The following is a 21735-nucleotide window of genomic DNA, read 5'->3' as shown; positions in this document are numbered from 1 at the left end:
AGTTGCTAAAAGTAGAGGGTTTTCTCCTGTAAAACAGGCAGTCTGAACAAATATGTGGCAGGTGGTAAGAGGAAGAAAAGCAAGTTTTGTCACAAGCTCAGTAGTTTATAGTTTGATACTCAGATGGATTTCAAGTGAATGTTGTTGTTGTTTGGCAATCACTGGCTGGGAATCAACTTGGAATGTGAGTACTGTACTGAACCAGGCAGCTGTCCTCTGGCTGCTGCCTCTGCTTTGTGCATTTCTGCTTTTTTTGTGTATGAGCATCCCTAGCCCTAGCTTGCTTTCTGTTCTACCTGATTTTAGAGTGCTGTAGATTCAGAATAACAGATGGTAGGTCGAAAACAATGTCTTCAACCTTGTGTGTTGCATCTGGTGTTTTGAGGTTTTTTTTATCTACAACGTATCCCCTCGTGTTAGACATCCACATTTTATCAACTAATCCATATCATAACTTTGACTTACCAAATAAATGAAACCTGAGCTAAGTTCCCTGCAGGAAGAAATACTTGCATCACAATTATTCTGTTATCTCAGGAACATTCTTCAAAAAATATTCTGAAAGTTGCATTTGTCTACTTTATTCACTTCATAAGACTTGAAGCAGATCTTTCTCTTCAATTTCACCTGCCATGGAAGGAATGTAGCAAGAAAGGAATTGTCTCAGACATAAATAGAACTATGTCACGTAAACTTGGCAGTATGGTTATGGATCTTGTGGAATTTTCTCTTGAGTACTGTTTTCAGGGATTTATTACTTTGGACTTCGATGGAAATTTCATATAGCAAAAATTCAGATGAACTGACTTTTTCTACCAGAATGTCGTCCTGAAATATACCAACTATTTCCATTCTGTGAAGCATATGGACCTTGAATTAAATCATGCACAACAACAAGAATGACAGGGCTCTGTTCTTATCCATGCCTCCATTATTAACTTTGCTTATACTGCATTTTACTAACATTTCACTTTGTGTTCCATGCTGCAAGAGCAAGTGCTGTACACGGGCTGTAACTCTCCATTGGTGAAAATGTGGGGCTAACTTACTGATGAATGCTAAGCATGGAACACTACTTGGATAGAAAAGTTACAGTGTAATCCTTGAGAAAATAATATGTATGAAAATACACTTGAGCAGTGGAATAGGAATAAATAAAACTTGAGACTCAAGACCTGTTCTAAAAACAGTCTCAGAACTGGCTGGTGCAGGTGTTCAGGCACATCAAACACAAAGGTGAAGTTTGGCAGGGACAGTAATTTTAAAAATAGAAGGATGGAAGTAAACATTTAAACTACTAATGTGTGAAATTACAGATAGCCAGTTTTTATTTATAAATGTGAAAATTGTCCAAAGTTCTAGAAGAAAAATATAGTTTATATTCTAGGTGGATTGGCTTCTCCAGTGTTGTAAAATGAAAAATATTGTAACCTTGAAATATATATACTGCTGTTGTTATTTTTAAGTCTTTTTGTCTTGAAAGCATTGCAAAAAAATAGTAAAACAGATTAAGTCCAAAATATAGAAATGGAAACACATTTTAGCATTGTAACAACATGCTGGTCAAGATCTCTGTTCAAAGAAGAACTAAATGTATTAATAATAGACAGATGGTAATTAAATGAAATGTGTAGATATAACCCTTTTTCTCAGAAGATCTTTAAACAGTTGATTGTTGTAAAATACATAACAGCAAAAAGATCATTCTGTGTTTATCTTTTTTTCTCTCCATAAGTATTCACTTCTGACTATTTTCAAAAGTAATGTAATGCTTTACATGGATTTCTAGCTTGACTAAATATGTTGGAAGACAAGAGTGCTGCAGAGGTTTGTTTAAAGTTTGAACCACTGAATTAGGTGTATTTAAATAATCTCAAAGAATGTTCTGTTTCTGTAGATTACCAAAGTTGGTTGCTACAATAAAGAAAGCAATCATTGATCTCTGGTGACAACCACTGTGACAGGATCTTGGTCATATATATTTATTTAAGATAATTATAATTCATGCAGGTGTAAATGTAGGGTAATATATGACTTTTTGCAACATACATTTACAGCATAGAGATCTTTAGAAGCAGATCCTTCTCTCAGAGCTCACACAGTTCTGCATTTATCTGTTGTCATTAAAGAGACTTTTGGTCCATAAGGGTATCAGTGTTGAATATTAGCATTTACTAAATATTTTATATTTATAATCTGTATGCACACATTTTCAATACCAAGAAAGCTGAAAACAAATTGTACAACTGTGGGTATTAATACTATTAAGATAAGGTGTATAATAAATCTGAAATCATAATTATTTTCAGAACAAAGTTTATGATCAGTCTTGATAAATTATGTTCTATATAGAATGTCTGCTTTTGGTGCACCTTCTTCAGTACTCATTATCTTAATGAGCATGTTTTCTGTCAGTAGATGTTGTTAGGTATTTATATGGTGTGTTGAAAATGTAGTATTTAATCCCACCAGACATGCTACATCTATTTCTTCACTGGAAAATTGTCCTGCTTTGAGTATTAAATATGAATTTCCACATAATTGAAATTCCTGTCTTTTTCATTCTTTTCTTCCCAGTGTGATCATTACTACAGTCTTGTACCTTTCAGATGCCCTTCGTAAAAACTTCTTGAATGAAAACTTTGATTACAAGGTAAACGATAGATGCAATAGCTGCTACATCATCCTGGGGCTTGGTGGTTATTACACTTAGCTCCAGCATCTAAATAGCTAGAATATGTACAAAATTAGCAATTTCAACTGCTCAGGGATGTTTTTTCCTAAATACAGGACTATCTTATAAAAGAGTGCTGTGAGGTTTTTTTTTTTAATTTCATCTAATTTTTCATTTTATTATTTAAGCCTCTTTGTTAGACTGCTTACTTAGGATATTTGTGTAGGAATTTTTTGGTTCTTAAAAACTAATAAAGTTATTTAGCTGGGTTTTTGAGTTATTGCAGAGGGGAAAGTATTTCAGATTTTTAATCAATGCAGATTATATAAAATGCAGATTTATATTTTTGTAGTTTCTCTCAGACCAATTAACATGCTGCATAATTAAAATTAGAAAATTATGACACTTCACAGTGAATGTAGTTAAAGATGTTAGTGCATACCTCATACAGTGAGATACTGCATTTATAATAAATTGTGAATTACAGATTATGCTTTTAGGATTCAGATGAGAAGATCTAGGAATGTGTCTGGAAAGACACATTTCCATGGAAACAAACCTGAATGAATATTCTGCCCAACCAAGAGATGTTAGTCCAACTGCTGCATCATGAAAAGTGCAAAATGTCCTTCCTAGAGAAGACCCTGAGCTCCTGTTGACTTCCAGCAGGGTTGTGGATGCTTCTCTGAAAATCTAGACTCCTGTTAGATAGATTGGCAGGAATGCAGATTTATCTGCTTAAATGAATATGAGGAAGCCTATTCTTTATGAATTTATGTAAATTCAGAGCTAAAACTGCTGAAAGAATTTCCTGTAGACAAGGCCTCTATATTGCTTAGACTTGATTAGCAATGTTATTGCTGTCCTGCTGAACTGCAGGGCCTGGAATAGGGCTCCCTTTACATTCCAGTCATGGAGCATCTATAATTGGGTCATAGTAATTAGTATTTCATTTTATCTTTAATTTTATTGCTAAGTTTTCTAAGTAGAATATTCAACATCTATTTCATAAAGCATGAGCACAAAAAAATCTGTATATTTGCAACATCTTGAGAAAACTTGGCTTTAGTTTTGTCCAGTGACGCTTGCAGCAAGTGAGACTTGCAAATAGTATTATAAAATCTGATGGACAGAGAATGTCAGTCCTGTTATGTGATAACTTCTGAGGTGTCAGAGTTTTTTGGGTGTTGGACTTAAGGACATAACTCTTATATTTTTATATTTGAATATAACCAAAAGAAACTTTCAAAAGTAAGGCTTCTTGATTTGGAGGGATGAAAAAGTCCAATCTGTAACTTTGAAACTTTTGCATTTTGAGATGTAGAATATGTAAAAGATGCATTTCTGCTGAACATCTTGGGGTTGCTGAAAAGTATATTTCGAGTCAAAGAAATTTAGTCTAAAGCAGGTGGAGTAATTTATCAGTTGAAATGGAAACAAGGGCTGTGATTGGAAATTTTGCTTCTTGGGTGATCATAGATCGTACTGAGAAAATGAAATAACCACATGCCATGTGCTTATTGTAGATATGGGATTCCTACTTTTTTCTTGCTGTCATTTTTATAAACCAGTTATGTCTGCAACTGGAGATGTTCACACCTTCCAAGAAGAAAAAGGTTTTAGAAAAGTAAGTATTGCTATCAGCTTGTAGAAAACTTTAATAGATTTAAAATTTCTCAAAATGCAAGACATTGGAGGTTGCAAAAGGACCCACCAAAAGAAAAACATAATGATATGTCCACTGACTAGAACAAGAGTTGGTTCTGGCCCTTTGTACAGGTCTTTGAGCCAGTAACCTTCATAAGTGCCTAAACTGGGAGTTTCAGACGCTGGGAGGAAAAGAGCCATTCATTGCCAGTGAAAGCATTAGTCACTCAGACTTGTTCAGGTGCTTCTGCCATGCTGTTGTATGTATGAGTTAATTGTATGTCTTTAAGCTACAGCAAAACTATTTGCTCTCAGAGAGAGAACTGGAGCATGTTGTGGCAAAAATAGGTTTTGCTTTGCAGCTGTGTTACTGACGTGTAGCATTTTGACAATATTTCAAATAAACCTGGGTTCAAAAATCCAGTTTTAACTGGGTACAATCAAAAGAGCAAAACACTTGGGAGAAGGCAGCAAAGGATTTTTTTTTTTTGGAGATAACAAATTCGATATTTCATTTATTAATGTCACAGAATGGCATATAAACTTGATTTTCTTAAATTATCTTTTGCTTTCTTGCTTTATTTTTTAATACACTGCAGATATGGTGACATGCGGGTAACAATGGGATGTGAAATCTTCAGTATGTGGCAAAATTTAGGTAAGTGATTAAATACATCATCAGTAACTCTTAAAATGAAAACAAATTATTAGTTCTTTGCCTATTATTTTTACTTCCCAGTGATAGATAAGTTGTTGATAATTACATTCAAGACATGAAGTCTTGATTCAAGTTTAGCAAAACGTTTGCCATTTATAATTCCCTTCTTTATGGCTAAACTCAGCTTTCTGTGCCTTGATACTGTAGCTGACCCATCCTCTTTTCTTCCCTGATAACTGAGAAAATACCATCAGAGAAAATTGAGAAAGAAAGTACTAGTCTTTTTGGGAAGAATTATTATGCCTTGAAATATACTTAGGTTCTTATTTTTAGTCCTGTTGTCAAATTGTTGTTTAAGGACAAGACATGTCTTAATTCTGAAGGTCTCCCGAGATCCTGGATTTGCATCAAGTCTTCTCTGAAGTCTTAGTTGCACTAAAATATAAAGGCATAAACAAGTCAGTGACTAATGTATAAATGAGAATTTGGACAACATGGAAAAAATACCTGCTTGAATATAAATTTGGGAACACATTTATATTTATAGGCAATAATTGTGCAAACTGTTTGAAATTATGAGTGTCAGATAAATGCAGTTGAACATTGTTTGGGAAAAAATATTTTACTTATTTACAATATTTAGTATTGCTGACTTGCTGAGACATCCCTCTATATTACATGGATAGGTGGTGGGTATTTCAGAACTGGTGTATCAAGGATATTTTTCCAAGGATATTCTCCTGCTCATACATCTTAGTGTGCATCACCTCCCCACTCATATTGTTCTCTGCTCAATAGAAACTTGGGATGCAGGCAAATGATGCCTTTCAGTAGGGGTGAGTTTTGTGGAGCTCATCTCCACAAAACTCACCCCTATAATAAGGAACTCATCTGGTAATATGTCCAACTAAATGCTAGGATATTTATTTCAATTGGTGTTGTGCTGGTCAGCATTTTACAGTTCTTGTAGCAGTAAGAGTCATGGTAACCTAAGCCTTGATCCTTGTGCAGTCACCTTGCTTTCATAGGGATAAGCGTCCTAGGATGTTTCCAGAAAAAGGAGTTGTTGTTTTCCTTTGCACAAACTCAAACACTGAACACACAGCAACCAGGGGTAAATGCCCACTGGAATATCCAGAGGTAGGCTGGATGTAAATGAATTCCTAGCTTGGAAAAATCAATGCATCCTGATTCATAATCTCTTAATTTTGAGGATGTCAGAAGTCTTACTTGTGGAAAACTGAAACTGAATGGTCAGTGTTTACTGTATGCCATTTCTGCCATTTCTAGCTTTTCTGGCAAGAACTTAATTTTCCTTTAAGTGGAATGTGGTAAGATTTAGAACTGATTTTAAAGCAAGTTGTTTTGAGAACAGCTGTGTCATATTTTTATTCTCCTGCTATTGAAACACATATTTCCATTTCTATACTTGCAAAACTAAAGATGGGTAAAAAAAAAAGTAGTTACCTCTTTCTGATGAGCACAGAATACCAGACAGTTAACCATTTTGTAAATGCAAGGATGTAGAGATTAGAAACCAAATTATTCTCGTGAAATATAAATGAAATGCAGAGAGAGTACTTTGTCTGTCTTTGTTAACTTGCTGGAGGATTAATTTCAGATATGGCTAACCCACTGACACTTCTGAACTCAGTAGTGCATAATAAAATCTCACAAATTATGTTTGCCTTATATTCTTCATTTGTCTATAGCTTTCACTTTTTGGGCTTAAGAAATAGCCCATGCTATGATATATGTGTGATTAAGAAAAAAACTATAGGCATTTAAAATGCTATTTTTTCATTCTTCAGACAGCATTTGGATTGCTTGATAACTCACAGGACACCCAATTCACATTCAGGTTTATGTTCATTTTCATTTTAGGGGAACACAAGCTTCACTTTATTCCAGCATTGATTGGCCCTTTCCTGGAAGTGACCTTGATCCCTCAGCCAGACCTGAGGAATGTAATGATTCCTATTTTCCATGACATGATGGACTGGGAGCAGAGGCGAAGCGGCAACTTCAAACAGGTACTTTGTGTGAAGCTCTTTATAGAACAGCACTGAATATAAAGCACTTCAGAGAGGCCTGGCAGACTTGAACCTGGAGTTCCATTGGTGGTTCAGGGTGGAGAAGGTACCCACAAGGGCTTTCCCTTTTTTCTCCTTGCAGGGCTGGTAAGATTCACCTGTTAATACTATCATGTTAGTTATGTGAGATGTTAATACTATCATGTTACTAATGTGAGGTGAGGAAAAAAATCCATGGCCTGATGAAGTGAAGAACAAAACTGGAGCTGTTTTTAACAAGATTGCTGTGGTGGATTTTCACCTCTGCTTTACAGTGGTACAGACTGCTGGTTAGATAGGATTCAACCAGCTTCCCTCTTGGTTACTATGGAAAAAGACCAGATGTTCTTCAGTAAAGATCCAAGAATTCTTGTTGCTCAAACACATTCTTAATGGGCTAGGAAGGAACTACCAAGAATGCCATCTGCTCCCTCAGCTCCCACTCAGTTTTTTCAGACTGCCTCGAACCATTCTCAGTGCCCTCCTTCCTGCTGCTTCAAATTGAAGGAAAGTAGAAGTATTTTAATTACTCCCAGGCAATCATAATGCTTAGGGTGGGAGTTGCATCTAAAGCGCAAACCAAACTATTGAAAACAAGAGTAGTGCAGGTGATGTGAGTAGGTAGCTTTTCAATGTCAATATATAAGCTTATTGTTAAAAATCACCACAGAAATGTTAACGCATAGTGAGAAGGAAGAAAATCCACTTGTTCTGCTACTCTGTCTTTTAAGTTTGGTTTCAAGTGTAAGTTGTAATAGATTTTTTCTGTAATAAAATAATTACAATAGCTTGGTTTCTCCCCTAGACTTGTGATTGTTAATATATTACTGATAAGAAGGACGTTTGAAATATAAATACACAGTGTACCATCAGCTCTATATTTTTTATAATCAATGCACTTAAAAACATGCATTGAAGGAATCATTAGCACTGGATTTTCTTAACCACCAAGTTTCCTTGATAGCTAATATGTAAATCCAGGAAATTTGCTTTCTAATGAAACACTGGCAGGTAAGAGTGTTGGTAGAGTCTGAGCTCCCAAGTATTCTGAACAGTGCAGACATTTATATATATTAAATTATAAAGAATGGGGTGCAGGTAGGAAAAGATGATATTCTTACTTCAGTCTAAGAAAATATCTTGTGCTTACAGCCTTGCAATGAGAATTCAGGCAATTTATTTGGGCTGTGTGCTTTTCCTCTGACTCCATAAATAGATAGCTGCCTTAGCAGCAGCAAATGCTACTCAGCCTGTAGTTTTAAAGTCACGTTGCTCAATTTAAATTAGCTCCCTCCCTCCAAAAAAAAACTCAAAAAACCACCACCACAAAAAAAAAAAAAAAAAAAGAAAGCCCTACAAACCTCGGGAATTATAACAGCTTCAAAGAGATGAAGTGGCTTATCACATGATTGACCAATAATTCTAAAATATGCATTTAGCAAAGTCTCTTACATAAAACCAGATCTTCCCTCCGTTTTCTCTAATCTCATTAAAGGAAAAAGAAGCTGTTTACACCACACTTATATGTTGCAGGTGGAAGCAAAGCTGATTGACAAACTGGACAGCCTCATGTCAGAAGGTAAAGGTGATGAAACATACCGAGAGCTCTTCAACAGTATGTGAGTAATATGTTTATCTTATCATTCCTTGAGTTCAGTTGGTTGTATCACAGGCTAATGTCATTGTAGAAATGTAATGCTTAAACCAGTTGGGATGCTCATTTTTTCTTTTTTTATTTCCTTAAAATCTGAAGAATAAAATGTTTCATGGTGTTGCATAGCATCTGTAAAGTCTGGCAGTACTTGCATACAGCTATAATTGGGAAAGGCTAAATCTGTTATATCACAGAACATTCTCTTTCTCTACCTACTAATTTTAAAATCAGAAAAGCAAGAAATGCTTCATAATTGCATAGGGTGCAGGTAGAGCTCAGATGGAGCATTTGAAAACAAGGCATAACAATTCAACAAAGCATTTAATAAGTGATTTTCTATTGCTACTTGTAGTCCTCTGAATAATGTCACTTGTTGATTACTTGTTTGATGTAAACAATTGTATTTATTCTGATAAGATTATTTCTTTCTAATTTTTTTGATAAATTACTGGCTAAGCTTTTAGTGTTTTTTAATAAATGACATGTCACTTAAATTTAATAGGAACAACTAATGATAATGCTGAAGTCCCTAAAGTCGTGCATAAATTGTTTCACTGACTGAAATAAATGACTGTCACAGAGTACAGATGCAAAGTAACTAACAGGGCTCTGTCTCTCTCGTTCCTCAGAGCTCAATTCCACCAAAGTGAAAGATTTCACATATTTCTGATGTGTTTATTTTAGTAGGAGATGTATTGTTCATCTTCAGGATTCCAAGCTGCTGTGTTTTCTTCAGTAATACTAAAAACATGACTTTTTTTCCCTGTTTGTATTGTTTCTTAATAATTCTTTCTTCCTTAAGTATTGTTTTTGGCTCTCTTGTCTTTGGTTAAAGAACAAGTGTCAGGTCTTGGTGTCTGAAAATAGCAAACACTTCATAATCTGTAATTGTACCGAGTTTAAAAAAGAGTTTTTAAATATTTATCATGTACAGAAGCAAAGGTGAAAATTAGGCAGAATAGTATGGAATTGAATGAATAATAGTGAACAGCAGTACAGTATGCTTAAGCAGAACTTTCCTGTAATTATTCATGACATTTTCCCAATCTGAGTAAAGAAAATAAAGGGTAAGATATTTTCAATATTTTAGTAATACAGTATTCTAACTGTAAAATTAAGTCATTTAAGGAAAAGCTCTAATTATAAAATGAAGCTTATGTAAAATACATCAGTGTGCCTATCCCTGAAATAACTTAAAATTCTATAAGAAAGCTTACTGGTATCAAATACAATTCCTAATTTTTTATGATTTTGAGTTAGATTTCAACTGGAGAATGTTAAACATGATACAGTGAAAAATGCTGACAGCTTTTTATAAATCTAAATGCTGAAAACATAGTCATGGTAATTTAAATTGCAAAATGTCTCACAGCATCAGTATACTTGTGGTTTCTATCATGGTAAAACAGAAGTTAAAACTATACTCTGTGAAATTTCAAAGTGCTCAAGTTCACTCCCAGCTAATGAAAAAGGTAGTATTTATGATTAGTTGTTTTTTTTTTTACTTTGATTGTCTGTATGCATTACCAGCTCTCAAGAGGAGAGCCTGTAGAAGATACTAATGATCTGAAATGGAGAATGTCATATTGTTCTAGGGCGTGTGAAGACAAATTATGAAAATCAGATGGACAGTTTGGGGAGTTGACTGCAAGAGACAGGGTTGGTTGGTTAGCCTGAGGTTCTGGGGTTTCTTTATTTCTTCCATTTAAGCTAAGCAATATTAGGGTGTCTTTACACAGTGCACGAAAACAGACTTGTCTAGGCTGAAGTGGCAGAGATGTAGCAGGTACCCAAAAGCTGGAATAGTAATACAGTTTTGCAGCAAGCTGTGGTTTCGTAGTCTTCAATGAAAGAAAATACTACAATGTTACCTGATCTTTCTGAAGATTAGGCGTGGTTACTTTTGATAGGTATCACTGGGAACCAAGGGGATGCACACACCTACAGCCTGGGAATTGCAGTGGGTGGGAGACTTTCAGGTTTTGTCATGCTGTTTATTTTGCCTGATTTGGAAAATGAATTTAAATCTCTTAACTCCCCCATTAACTGCTTATTTTTTTCCCCAGAGACAATCACTGCATTTTTCCTTTGAACATCTATTTTCAAGGATAAATTATAAGCATCTCTGGAGATAGATATGTGCTTAGAATTTGTTGCCTACAATGGAATTATCTATATCAAATAAAAAGAGAAAGTAGGGGGAAGGTGACTGCTGTTTGTTTTGAATCAATGTCTTTCTAGGGACTTGAATGTGACCATTCACTGATTAGCTCCTGATGTCATTTGAAGGAAATGCAAAGCATGAAGTAGTGAACATTTTGTTATAATGAGAAACTAGATGTTGCAATTGCTATCCATTGTAAATATGGTATGAAAGCTGTTCTGATCTACATTTACACTGTAATACTGCAATTGAATTCCTGAATTTATTAGTACAGGGAAAAGAATGATTTTGCTTTATTTTTGGTGGTTAAAATAAAATCCTCAGAAGTAGGTCTTTCTTCTGAATCAGATGGATGCTGGCAGTTTATTACTTCTGTAGCTGTATTTCAGTTTGGCCTAAGACAGGGCATTTCAGATTTGGAAGTTAGGTGGCCCTATTGAAGCACAAAACCTGGGCTAATGGGTTCTGCTTGGGGGCCTGACAGTGAGGCTTTTCTTTGAAGAGATTGTAGCTGACATTCAGCTGAGCAGGGACTTATAACTGAGTTCTGCCAGTTTCTGGATGATTTTTTGAACCATGAATCTATTGTATAAAAAGTGATGGCTGCTACCTTTCCTCTGCTGTTTTCAGTCATCTTAATTTCTTCTCCAAATGCATGACTGAATTCATCACTGCCCAGTCCATTAGAATCTGTCTGGAGTGCGTCTTTTGAGAGCCTTTATGACTCGTTCAGGGAACCTCTGGCTATAGTGAAGTCTTTGAACTCTAAAAGAAGCATCCAGATGTTTTAAAGCACCTCTAGGATTAGCTGCCTGTGTGCTAAAACTCTGAATAATGCATACAAAATCCATTTACTACATGATTGAGTTAGCCTGAACATTGTTCTAAGCCTGCTGTTTGTCCCTGGAGAACTCTGGTCCTCTGGATCACTATTCTTTTACTCCTGGGGTACCCAAGATTAAAAATAATTAAATATACCTCCTTTTCCCTCCACCAAACAGAACAAAGCAAACCATAATTGTTCAGGTGAGTTCAGGTGTTAGGCTATATTAGCATGCATAGACAGAAACATTTTTATAGTTTCCCTTTGTTGTTCAACCCCCTTAGTGCTTTGTACAAATAGCCAAGCATCTCGGCTATGCTTTGGGATCTGTAAGAACAGGGATTCAATTCTATCTAGATTTAGGCAGAATGGATGTGAGTAGCTTTTTCATTCTGAGTTTGTTCTGTGCATTGTGCTGGAAATCTGTGGGGGGTGGGGAAAGGCAGGAATGCATCAGAAGGCAAGTCTTTCATTTTTTCAACTGACCACATTGATGTCAGTTTGTATAAGTACTCTGAATGTACCAACTCAACTCATTATTACAAATTGTGTGTTTATAAGGAACGTGCCAATGCAATTTTAAAGAAAATGTATAAGTCAAAGGCAGATAAGAACAATCTGTTTTGAAAGAGAAGTCATGCTTCTGTTGTTTTTCTAGAGGATCTAGAGGAGCTATCAGTAATTATTTTGTTGAATCTAGGTTGAAGTGTTCCTTTTTAATATAGGGTTAAAACACAGTAGAAATGAAAAATCCCTGTGGTAATCAAGATTCAATAACATGACAGGATCTACTCTTATTTCTTACTAGACACAAAAGCTTCTATTAGAAGGAACATAAGGGGTTCAAAAATTAATTAAGGTATTCTGCATGGAAAACAGAGGTGCCAGCTTAATGCTTCAGCATTTCCTGGTTAAAGATGGCCTTATCTGCCTGCTAACAATGAAAAAGAGTCAGCCTCTGATTGTGAGGGAAAGACATCTGACTGCTTCCTTAAGAGAAGAAGTGAGTTTAAGATTCATATAAGAGTGCAGGATGAAGATCAGTATTTGCTCCTCGGTTCCAGCAGAGCACAGCTTCATTTAGGTCAGATTTGCTTGGAGAATTGCATCTGTGCCATCCCTGAGGCTGTGAGGAGCAGAGCTGGAGTGTACAGCTAGTGCAGTTGGCATGTAGGAGTTCCTGAGCGCTGTTACAGGTTTGAGGTTGGGACGTAGGAGGTTTTTGGGACTGAGCATGCTCAGGGTGGATGAAGGTCAGTGGAGCTGACAGACAGAAGGTTCAGAGGTGCTCTAAAAGCTCTAAGGATATGAATGTGGGAATTTTCAGATCCTTCTAAATAAACCATAACTGAGTACCTTTTTAGGGAGTCTGCTGAAATATCTCCATGGACATGTCATCCACCCGAGCTCCTGTACCAAAGTATAAAAGCAACACAGCTCTGTAGATAAATATTTCCTTGCTCACTCTTATAGAGAAAATGTGGAAATTCATGCCTAAATGATAAATATTTGATAAACTTAAGCAATGAAAAACAGAGGCCTGTAGCAGAATTATATAAAGAACAATAATAATAAAGAGTATTATATTGTACAGTTTTACTGACATTTTGAAATGTTTCCACTTCAATGCATGGTATGCATTTACATTGGCACAACAGTTTTTAACAAAATAATCTTATGACACTTTAAGGTACTGGAATTGTACATGTACAGTATAGTGTGTTCTCAGAAAGAAACATTAAGTGAAGTGGGGGAATCATCTTGTTCAAATCCCTACTCTATTCTTTAAATATCATGCTTACTGAAATATTAGAGAAGAGATGAGAGAAAGAAAAATATTTTTAAAAAATTTAGAAGGTATATTAAGCTGATGAATATTCTTTTCTAAGAACACTTTTAAATTCCTCATTTTCTGACATATCAGCATGAAGTGAATATAAAAATTTTATGGAAGAATTGTGTTTTAGTCTTTGGGATATGAATATGTTCTGAAAATTAGGTATTTGACATATTTTTAACCTGATGCAGCTAATATAAAAATCATTTGTTTTGTCAATGCTTCCTGGACTAGAATTCCACTTTTTGGTCCTTATCCTAGGTAAGACATTGTTTGCAAATTGCACTTCTTGGGAGGGTGTTTGTGAAAAAAAAAAATCTAACTATCAGAGATGTTGCTAAGGTATTAAGGTAGTGGTAAAAGCAGAGAGGTTGTCATAGTGACAGTTAAAAATAAACAGTGACATTTTTCTGGCGTGTTTTTTTCCAGTCTGCTGAAGAAAATTGAGCGGGAAACATGGAGGGAAAGTGGTGTTTCATTAATTGCCACTGTGACTCGCCTCATGGAGAGGCTCCTGGACTACAGGTGAGTGGTTACCACAGTTTAGAGGTAGGGTTGTCGTCTTTGAAATATTAGGAAACAAATACAGTTATCTTGCTCAATGCTGACTGCACATGGATACGTGGATAGAGCAGCTGTAAGTGCTCAGGATCTCTGACAGCAGCTGCTTAGCCAACAGGAAAATGCAACTGGCAGGATGAAAGCAACCAAGGAGGCTCCCCGCGGTGCAAAAAATCCAGTGGTGGGCTTGAGTTTGCTGTCAGGCAATGTAGTAACTTCTGGCAGCAGGTTGGTGACTCAAGTCTGTCTGAAGACACAGAGCTCAGTACTAATCACCTGACAGTTGTTTTACACAATATGTAAAATTCCTATTACTGTGTCAATCATGCTTAGTTGTGGTGTCAGCTGGCACAGTAAGTGTGTATACAAAGACATGATCTCTGGATGAACACCTCACATCTGACTCTACCATGTGATCAAAGGAGAGGGAAATGAGAGGCAGGTACTCTCTCTTTCAGGAGTGTGAGACTAAAAGCAATTTTCCCAGTCAATTATGAGCTGTGTAGAGGCTTCATGTTTCAGCTCAGTCCTCCTTATTGCCACCAACTATAGCACTGTCCAGAGCTTAATTGTAAGGTTTTCTCCCTCATTCCGTAGGGACACATGGTGAGACCTAGTACTGCACTTGCTGTCATCACTGATAGCTTGGAAAGAAAGCTATTTCATCAACAAAGAGACCCAACTCTTAATTTCTAGAAGTATGGCACTGCTATTTCTCTTCAGGGACCAGCTGGATTACAATCTCTAGGACTCCCAGTCTTTCAAAGCAGTGGTGTGCTGTTAGTTATGAGAGTATTTGGGAAAATTGTTTGGCTCATGTATGCAAGAACGTTTTAAAGTCATGTTAAATTTCTTTTACTGATTATGTGGTGATGCCTGCCTGTTATTCTTTTACTTCAGCATGGTTATACTGGCTACTTTTTTTCCCGATGTGATAAAAACGGTCACATAATAATGACAGAGCCAAAAAGAAAACACTGACTTTCTTGACAATTGAGGTATTCAATGTACTATAAAAGGAGGCATGAAATCTCTTAGCTACTTGGGTCAGCTGTTCAGCTAAATGCAATCCTTTCAGTCAGCTTGCCAAATGAAATGTGTCTGTTTTCTGAGGTGTCCTTCACTGTAAGAGGATAAACTTTTGACTTTCATTACTTTCTGCTTTAGGGACTGCATGAAAATGGGAGAAGTGGATGGCAAAAAGATTGGCTGCACCGTTAGCCTTTTGGTTTGTATGATACTTTCTCTTTCCCTTTTCGATTTCAGTTGAACAAATGCACATTGGAATAGGATATACTTTGCTTCTTGTTGCAATTTGAGTAGAATTTGACAGAGTAACACTACACTTATGATCACTGATTATTTTTTTCAGGCTGAGATTGGTGCAGTAGGGAGATAGTCTTCCTTGGCATTTCCTAGCTTGGTTCTGAAAGGTCTCCAAAACTGCATTATTCAGTTTTAAGTCTCTTCCTACTGGATAAACTTCACCAAAGTACTTTCCAAGTTTAATTAGTCTCTGAGTTTGTACAAACAAACACGCCTTTCCTCCTCTTCCAAACCAAACAAACCCTACATGATTTCTCTTGTTTCTTTTCTTCCAATAACTGATGCAAGTTGGTTAATATAGCATATAGTATGGGATATCTTGTGAAAACTGAAGGCTGACTATTCTCTCCCTAGTAAAAGAGACAGAAATGCTGCTCAAGACCTCCTGTTGTCATGCTATCTTTATTACCACAAACCAACAGTGCTAAACCATAGTATGAAAAAGATGTCATTTTTGTTTACAAGATGCATTTTGATTCTAGGCCAATTTCCACTGACAAGTTTGTTGACTTCTGTTAACCTTGGAAAGTTTCCATTTTCATGGTGAATTTTTTGAAAAGCTGTATTTTTAGCCAGAGGGGAAAAAAACAAAATAAGCTGACTTGTAATTCTGCATTTTTGACGTCAGTGAAACAATTTGGGATCACTTCTAAGTAGCAGTCATACACAAGAGAACAAAGGATTTCTTCAGTAGAAAAATAGTGCTCTAAATAAGGATGATATTTACTATGAAGCCATAAAGCAGCTGGCTTGCTGTCAAAATATCTTGCATGATCTGAATTCTTTAAAGTACCTGGATTATTTTCATCCCTAAGGAGGTTTTAATCTATTATTAGCAAAGTGTCCAAGATTTGTATGAAAAGAAAAGGAAAATATTTTAAAATCTAAAATCACCATATTACTTTTTAAGAGGATTTTCAATGACTCATATGGGCTAAGGTGGATTTCATACCCTAATCATTTTCAAAGAAATTTTTAATACTCTTGCACAACAGAGAGACAATGAATGCTAAATTTTCTCAAATCAGTTTAAAAATATTTTCTCTATAAAGTTTTTATTTTTTATGTTTTCATAGTGTTCCTCCCACCTTTTTCCTTGATAATAACTCAATTTAGGAAACAGTGGCACAGAATATGAATACTGTACACTAGAAGAAAAACTGCATCGTTTAAAATAGCGATTTAAATAATAAAACAGAAATTGTTAATTGCTAATGAGAACCAGTGCTTAGACTTTTCTAGCCTATAAATTTTTATTAACCAAAGCAGATTATCCTGAACATGGAGTATGTCTAGCAGGAGGACTTAAGCTGCATGACCATTGTGAATGTGGCAGTACTTGTGAACAGCACTATAGGCTTGCACTCCTCTTCCTGTAACTTTTTCATACCTTGCTTTAGGGCTTGTAAACAGATAAAGAAGGTTTTGAACTAAGATTTATGATATTGTAGTCCATATTTTATCCATGTAACAACAAATAGCAGGTTTATGTTCAGAAATGTAATCTATGCATATATTTCTAGAAGATTATGTTTGAAGTCTTTTATTTGCAACCAGTATCATAAATTTATTGGCTACTACATTTTATTACAAAATTCAATTTTATTTCAGAATTTTTACAAGACTGAACTGAACAAGGAAGAGATGTATATTCGCTATATTCACAAGCTCTATGACCTACATCTGAAAGCACAAAACTTCACAGGTAACTGAATACAAACTAGAAAAAGATATTTAGGACTGGTCTGTGGTTTGCAGTCTTTCACAAGCCTGTAAGCTGTATCTTCAGTGCAGAACATAGCAACCCAGACAATAGCTGAGTTTCCTTGCCTAATTAATGCCTCAAAATACTGCTTTTTTCAGCCCCACGGCACTATTATTTGCTGAGCCATGGTGAATGTAAATTACTTCTGTTGATACCCACTAGCAATAAATGTGTGATACGGTCATTTTTCACCCAAAAGGAGTAAAGTTTGGAAGAAGTTTTTATGAGTTCATTCAGTGGTTTCTGAGCCTATACATTTTTTGTCATGCTCCTGGCTATCTGTTTGGTGAAGTGTTTCAACACAGCTGTGTTTCAGAACCTCATTTGTGGTTTAAAAAAAGAAATAAAAGAAAGGAAGACCCATATAACTTACTCATAATGAGGTAGATATCCTAAAACCTATGACAAGTACTGCAATTTCATGATGTCTTTCTAAATCTTCACATACCACATTTGCAGTACTATTGTCCAAGATTTCTCTAATTTTGTGCCAAGGATGTTATTTTTTACATGAAGAAATAAGAAAATATTGTGCATGGCTGTTGTTTATACAGCTAAACACACATTTCATTTGGGGAAATATTTGCCATCAGTGAGTGCTGGAGGAGATAAAATCAGTGTCCTTTTAAATCACACTATCTTTGCCATAATATTTTACTGACCTTGTAATACCTCCAGCTTTTCCCCAGTCTTTGCAATTGCATATGTTCAAAATTTCTAGATTTTGAATTTTCTTACAAGCAGGTTAGTTGGCTGGGAGTCTCCAATAAACAGCTTACTGGTGTCACAGCAACTTTCCTTATGCTTTTCTGCTGTCCATAAGAAAGATTGTTCACTTGGAATTTCCACACTCCCTTTGCAGTTCATGCATTTAAATGTGGACTAGATAGCAGGATCTGTTAAGGAGAGATTTTAGTTTCCTCATGTGACCTGGCAATAGTGAGTCACAAGAGAATTTTGATTATTAAGAAATCTCTTTGCCACAACTGGCTTTTGTATAAAGCTATTTTTTTGCATAGTAGATCTTAGTAACTCTTTGAGCAGTATTGAGTTTCTTTTTTGCACTGAGTACTATTATGTGTCCAGTTTACCTTCAACTGTAATATGAACCTAATTTTTTTAGGCAATTGGATGGCAATTGTTTTGCCATCCATTCTGATTTTAAACAGTATTTTGCTCAAAATTTTTTTCCAGGACTTTGTTATATTTCCCATGTGGTTGTTATTCATCTGTGTGATTTTTCCATTCTTTGCTGTGGTAGATTTCACTACTTCCTTTTTTTAAAATTTATTATTATTTTTAATTTTTTTTTTTGCTGTAAGAGCCTTAATAAGACTTGTCTCACACCCATAATTAGAAAACAGACTTTTGTAGTCCATTGCCTTGCCTTATGAGAGACAATACAGATTTTTGTAAATCAGCTGGTCTAGAGAATTTGGAATTAGGAAAATAAGCTTGATACTTCAGCAGCATTCCTACATGTTGCAGCACTAGTTTGCTAATGGCATTGTTTCATCCTAGGGATGAAATGGTTTTTCTCTCATTTCCATAGTATGATTTACTGGACTTTTTCTAAAAATGCTCTGTTAAAAAAAAAAGTAATTTTTACACAAAACATTATTTCAAATCTTTCTTTACACAGCACTTAGTTGCAGCTATAAATATACCACTCTTGAGGCTGAATCACATAAATGCACTGATTCCTCCTGAGAACTATAATGAGACTTTTTACCTATCCACCTTAGAAAAATCTAGTGTTTTGAATATTTCCTGTATAAATTGAATTTTCCACATCATGAGTCAACCCTATTTATCTCTCCTTAGTGCTTTGATGCAAGTCAGTAGTTACAGTCCTCTCCCTGAGGTATCAGTATTTTATTTGTTGTGTTGGCCACTGCCAGACATGCTGGGTGGAGGAAACCTTCAGACTTGTAATCCAGTATGGTCATTCTTATTTTTGAAACCTTCTGTATAAATTTATTATAATTTAAGAAAACTACATTGTTAGAGCAGACAAAATTTTGTTAAGGGCTTAGATGCCAAGTTTAGAAAGGAAAGGTCACAGTGAGCTATCCTGAACAGCTGCTTGTGTTCTGCTATCTTTTGCTTCCTTATGATTTTGAATAATTTATTATCAGCTTCATGGATTTTTAAAATTGTCATATAGATGTGCTTCATGTCTTGAGTACAAAAATGTAGCTTGAAGCTATGACAAAGGTGGTTACCAGTCAAGCAGCCTGAGAGCTGCTGAGTGTGATGCAGAATTAAGGTTGTCTGTGGAACTCGAGCTGGTTTTCCTTGCATGGGTGTACCACAGCACAGCACCAGTTTGCACCACACTTAGCATTTTGCTATACTGGGGTTCAAGGCACTCTCTCACACAATTATCTGCTGCAGTGATGTTTTTTCCTCCACAGGTTCTCAGTTGGACGTGTAGAGGAACACTACTGCTAGAAAAAATCCTGTAAAATTTGGCTTAAATCACCTTGTCTTATGGGAGCTCATATGGCAGAGGCAGAAGTAGGATATGGCTGTCTGGGGCAAACTTAGCTTAGCACAAAAAGAACTTTAGTACTTTATTGTTATTTTTTTGGCTTTATGTACAACCTATAAAATCTGCAATAAAATAAGTCAGTAGGGAACTTCTTTCTCCAATGAAGTCATCTCCAGAACATGGCCCATCTTTGTGCTGACTCACTCATGCAAACTGGTCCTGTGAGTGGCAACATAAACTGAAAATATTAGCTTGGAAATCAATAATACATATACTCAGTTACCCAAATTGAATTGTTGTAGCCAGTAGTAATTCTGGTGTTTTGTAATTTGCTGAAGTCTGACTTTCCAATAAAAAGATTAATTTTATATTATATTAGTGTACTGTTTCTGAGGAATCCCTGAAATCAATGTAAAAAAAATAATAATTTTTATATTCCCAGATAATTTATACTGATTAATATAAAGATTACTACACACTTCTCTGAGTAGAGACTGACACCCAGTTTGATTCCTGCCGAACGAAAAACTAAATAAAATTTTAAAAATTAAAAAGAGAAAAATATTACACTTCTAAATTTCTTGTTATGGCCAGCTGGTAAGGCTCAGCTATCAGGAATTTATTTCTCTATGGAAGGAGTGGATTCTATTAAGCACACATCTGCCTCCCTGTTTTCCTCCCAGCCCTCTCTTTTGGACTGTGTCCACAGTCTTGTTGTCTTTCCTCTTTCACTACTGATGTTCCTCATCCTCCAGTCCTTGTTCCTTTTTTCAGACAGCAGAGTTATTGAGGGTTTCTCCTTAGCATTAGGGAAGACTGGGGCTATGCAGGAAATGCTTACTTAATTTCTGTCTCCTTTGTATTTTGAGACTCCAGAAGAAGTGCCCCAGTGACTCTAAATAGTGTATGAAAATTTTAAGCTATTTTTATTATAGCTGTAATAGTAACTCTGTCCAAAAAAATACCAATACCATCTGGCTAATACTCAAAATAAATCAATTACCCATTAGAAAGGTGCCTCTCAAGAAAAGCACTCACGTCTCTGTGTACTTTGTTTGTGTGTTTAATGTGTTTGGAGTTGGTGAGTGCCGTGCTGTGGTTTGTCTTGCAGAGGCTGCCTACACTCTCCTGCTGTACGACGAGCTGCTGGAGTGGTCCGACCGGCCGCTCAGGGAGTTTCTCAGCTACCCCATGCAGACAGAGTGGCAGCGCAAGGAGTGTCTCCATCTGACCATCATTCAAAACTTCGATAGGGGAAAGGTAAAATAGTTCTGTTTTACTGAGTGCATCTGGGAAGGGCAGTTTATTCATTTTAGGATGTTAGTTCCAGGGTTGCACTCTTTTCTTGTATTGAGGCGAAGTGTTTGTCCTTGCTTGATTTAGCAGTTACTTACCGATGCAGTACATTTCGTTTAATTCTGTGTTTGCATCCTAGAAATTGCCCACTTACATATAAGAATAATTTTCATGTGCATAGCAGTTAGCTTTGTAACTGTCAAATCACTTTATAAAAGGTGGTATCATTTTCCCCCATTTTAAAGGTGATGAAAGTGAGCCTTATAAAGCTAATGAAATTCACTAAGTGACCAAGTGAGGATTGTAAAGGCTATGTTTACACCTTACAATGCCATGTTGTATCTCTTAAAAACTAAAAATGAATTTGTTTGAGGGAATCACAGTTCGTTGTCATTACTGCAAATGCCTATTCTGAATTAAGCAAGTGTAATTATCCTGTAGTCTAAAATTTTATATCCACATTGTGCTCTGATTCATCTTACTGACAAACATGCAATGCATTACAATTTTGTGTAGCTAGTGTAAAATTCATGTAAGCCTAAAACAAGTAATCAAATGGATGTTGATCATCATGTTTTTCAAACAATGCTGTAATTATTTAGTTTTACTTACATGGTGCAATGAAGTACTGTACAACCTAAAAAAATTAGGGTAGATGTATTAAAAGTACAATTTTAAAATGTAAAAATCATACTGTGTTGAATCCATCTCATGTAGTGTCAAAATAGTCATCCATCACTCTTGCAATGACTTACATTTTGTGC

The 21735-nt window shown here is 35.7% G+C and overlaps 1 protein-coding gene across 4 annotated transcripts in view; it reads left to right on the top strand.

Moving 5' to 3' along the window:
• DOCK4 (dedicator of cytokinesis 4) overlaps nt 1–21735 on the top strand; it is a 223140-nt gene that overhangs the window by 174716 nt on the left and 26689 nt on the right. For 2 of the 4 annotated variants that reach the window (XM_058023696.1, XM_058023693.1), the window contains exons 28-37: nt 2578–2653; nt 4201–4301; nt 4921–4979; nt 6864–7012; nt 8585–8670; nt 13764–13790; nt 13959–14054; nt 15258–15318; nt 17028–17121; nt 20787–20935. In XM_058023696.1, the coding sequence (XP_057879679.1) occupies nt 2578–2653; nt 4201–4301; nt 4921–4979; nt 6864–7012; nt 8585–8670; nt 13764–13790; nt 13959–14054; nt 15258–15318; nt 17028–17121; nt 20787–20935 (898 nt within the window). The remainder of the gene's footprint in view (nt 1–2577; nt 2654–4200; nt 4302–4920; nt 4980–6863; nt 7013–8584; nt 8671–13763; nt 13791–13958; nt 14055–15257; nt 15319–17027; nt 17122–20786; nt 20936–21735) is intronic. The other 2 variants (XM_058023697.1, XM_058023694.1) reach the window with 1 other exon arrangement.

Source organism: Melospiza georgiana, chromosome 4, assembly GCF_028018845.1.
Source record: "Melospiza georgiana isolate bMelGeo1 chromosome 4, bMelGeo1.pri, whole genome shotgun sequence".
Taxonomy (NCBI): domain Eukaryota; kingdom Metazoa; phylum Chordata; class Aves; order Passeriformes; family Passerellidae; genus Melospiza; species Melospiza georgiana.
This window is presented reverse-complemented; position numbering and strand designations above follow the sequence as displayed.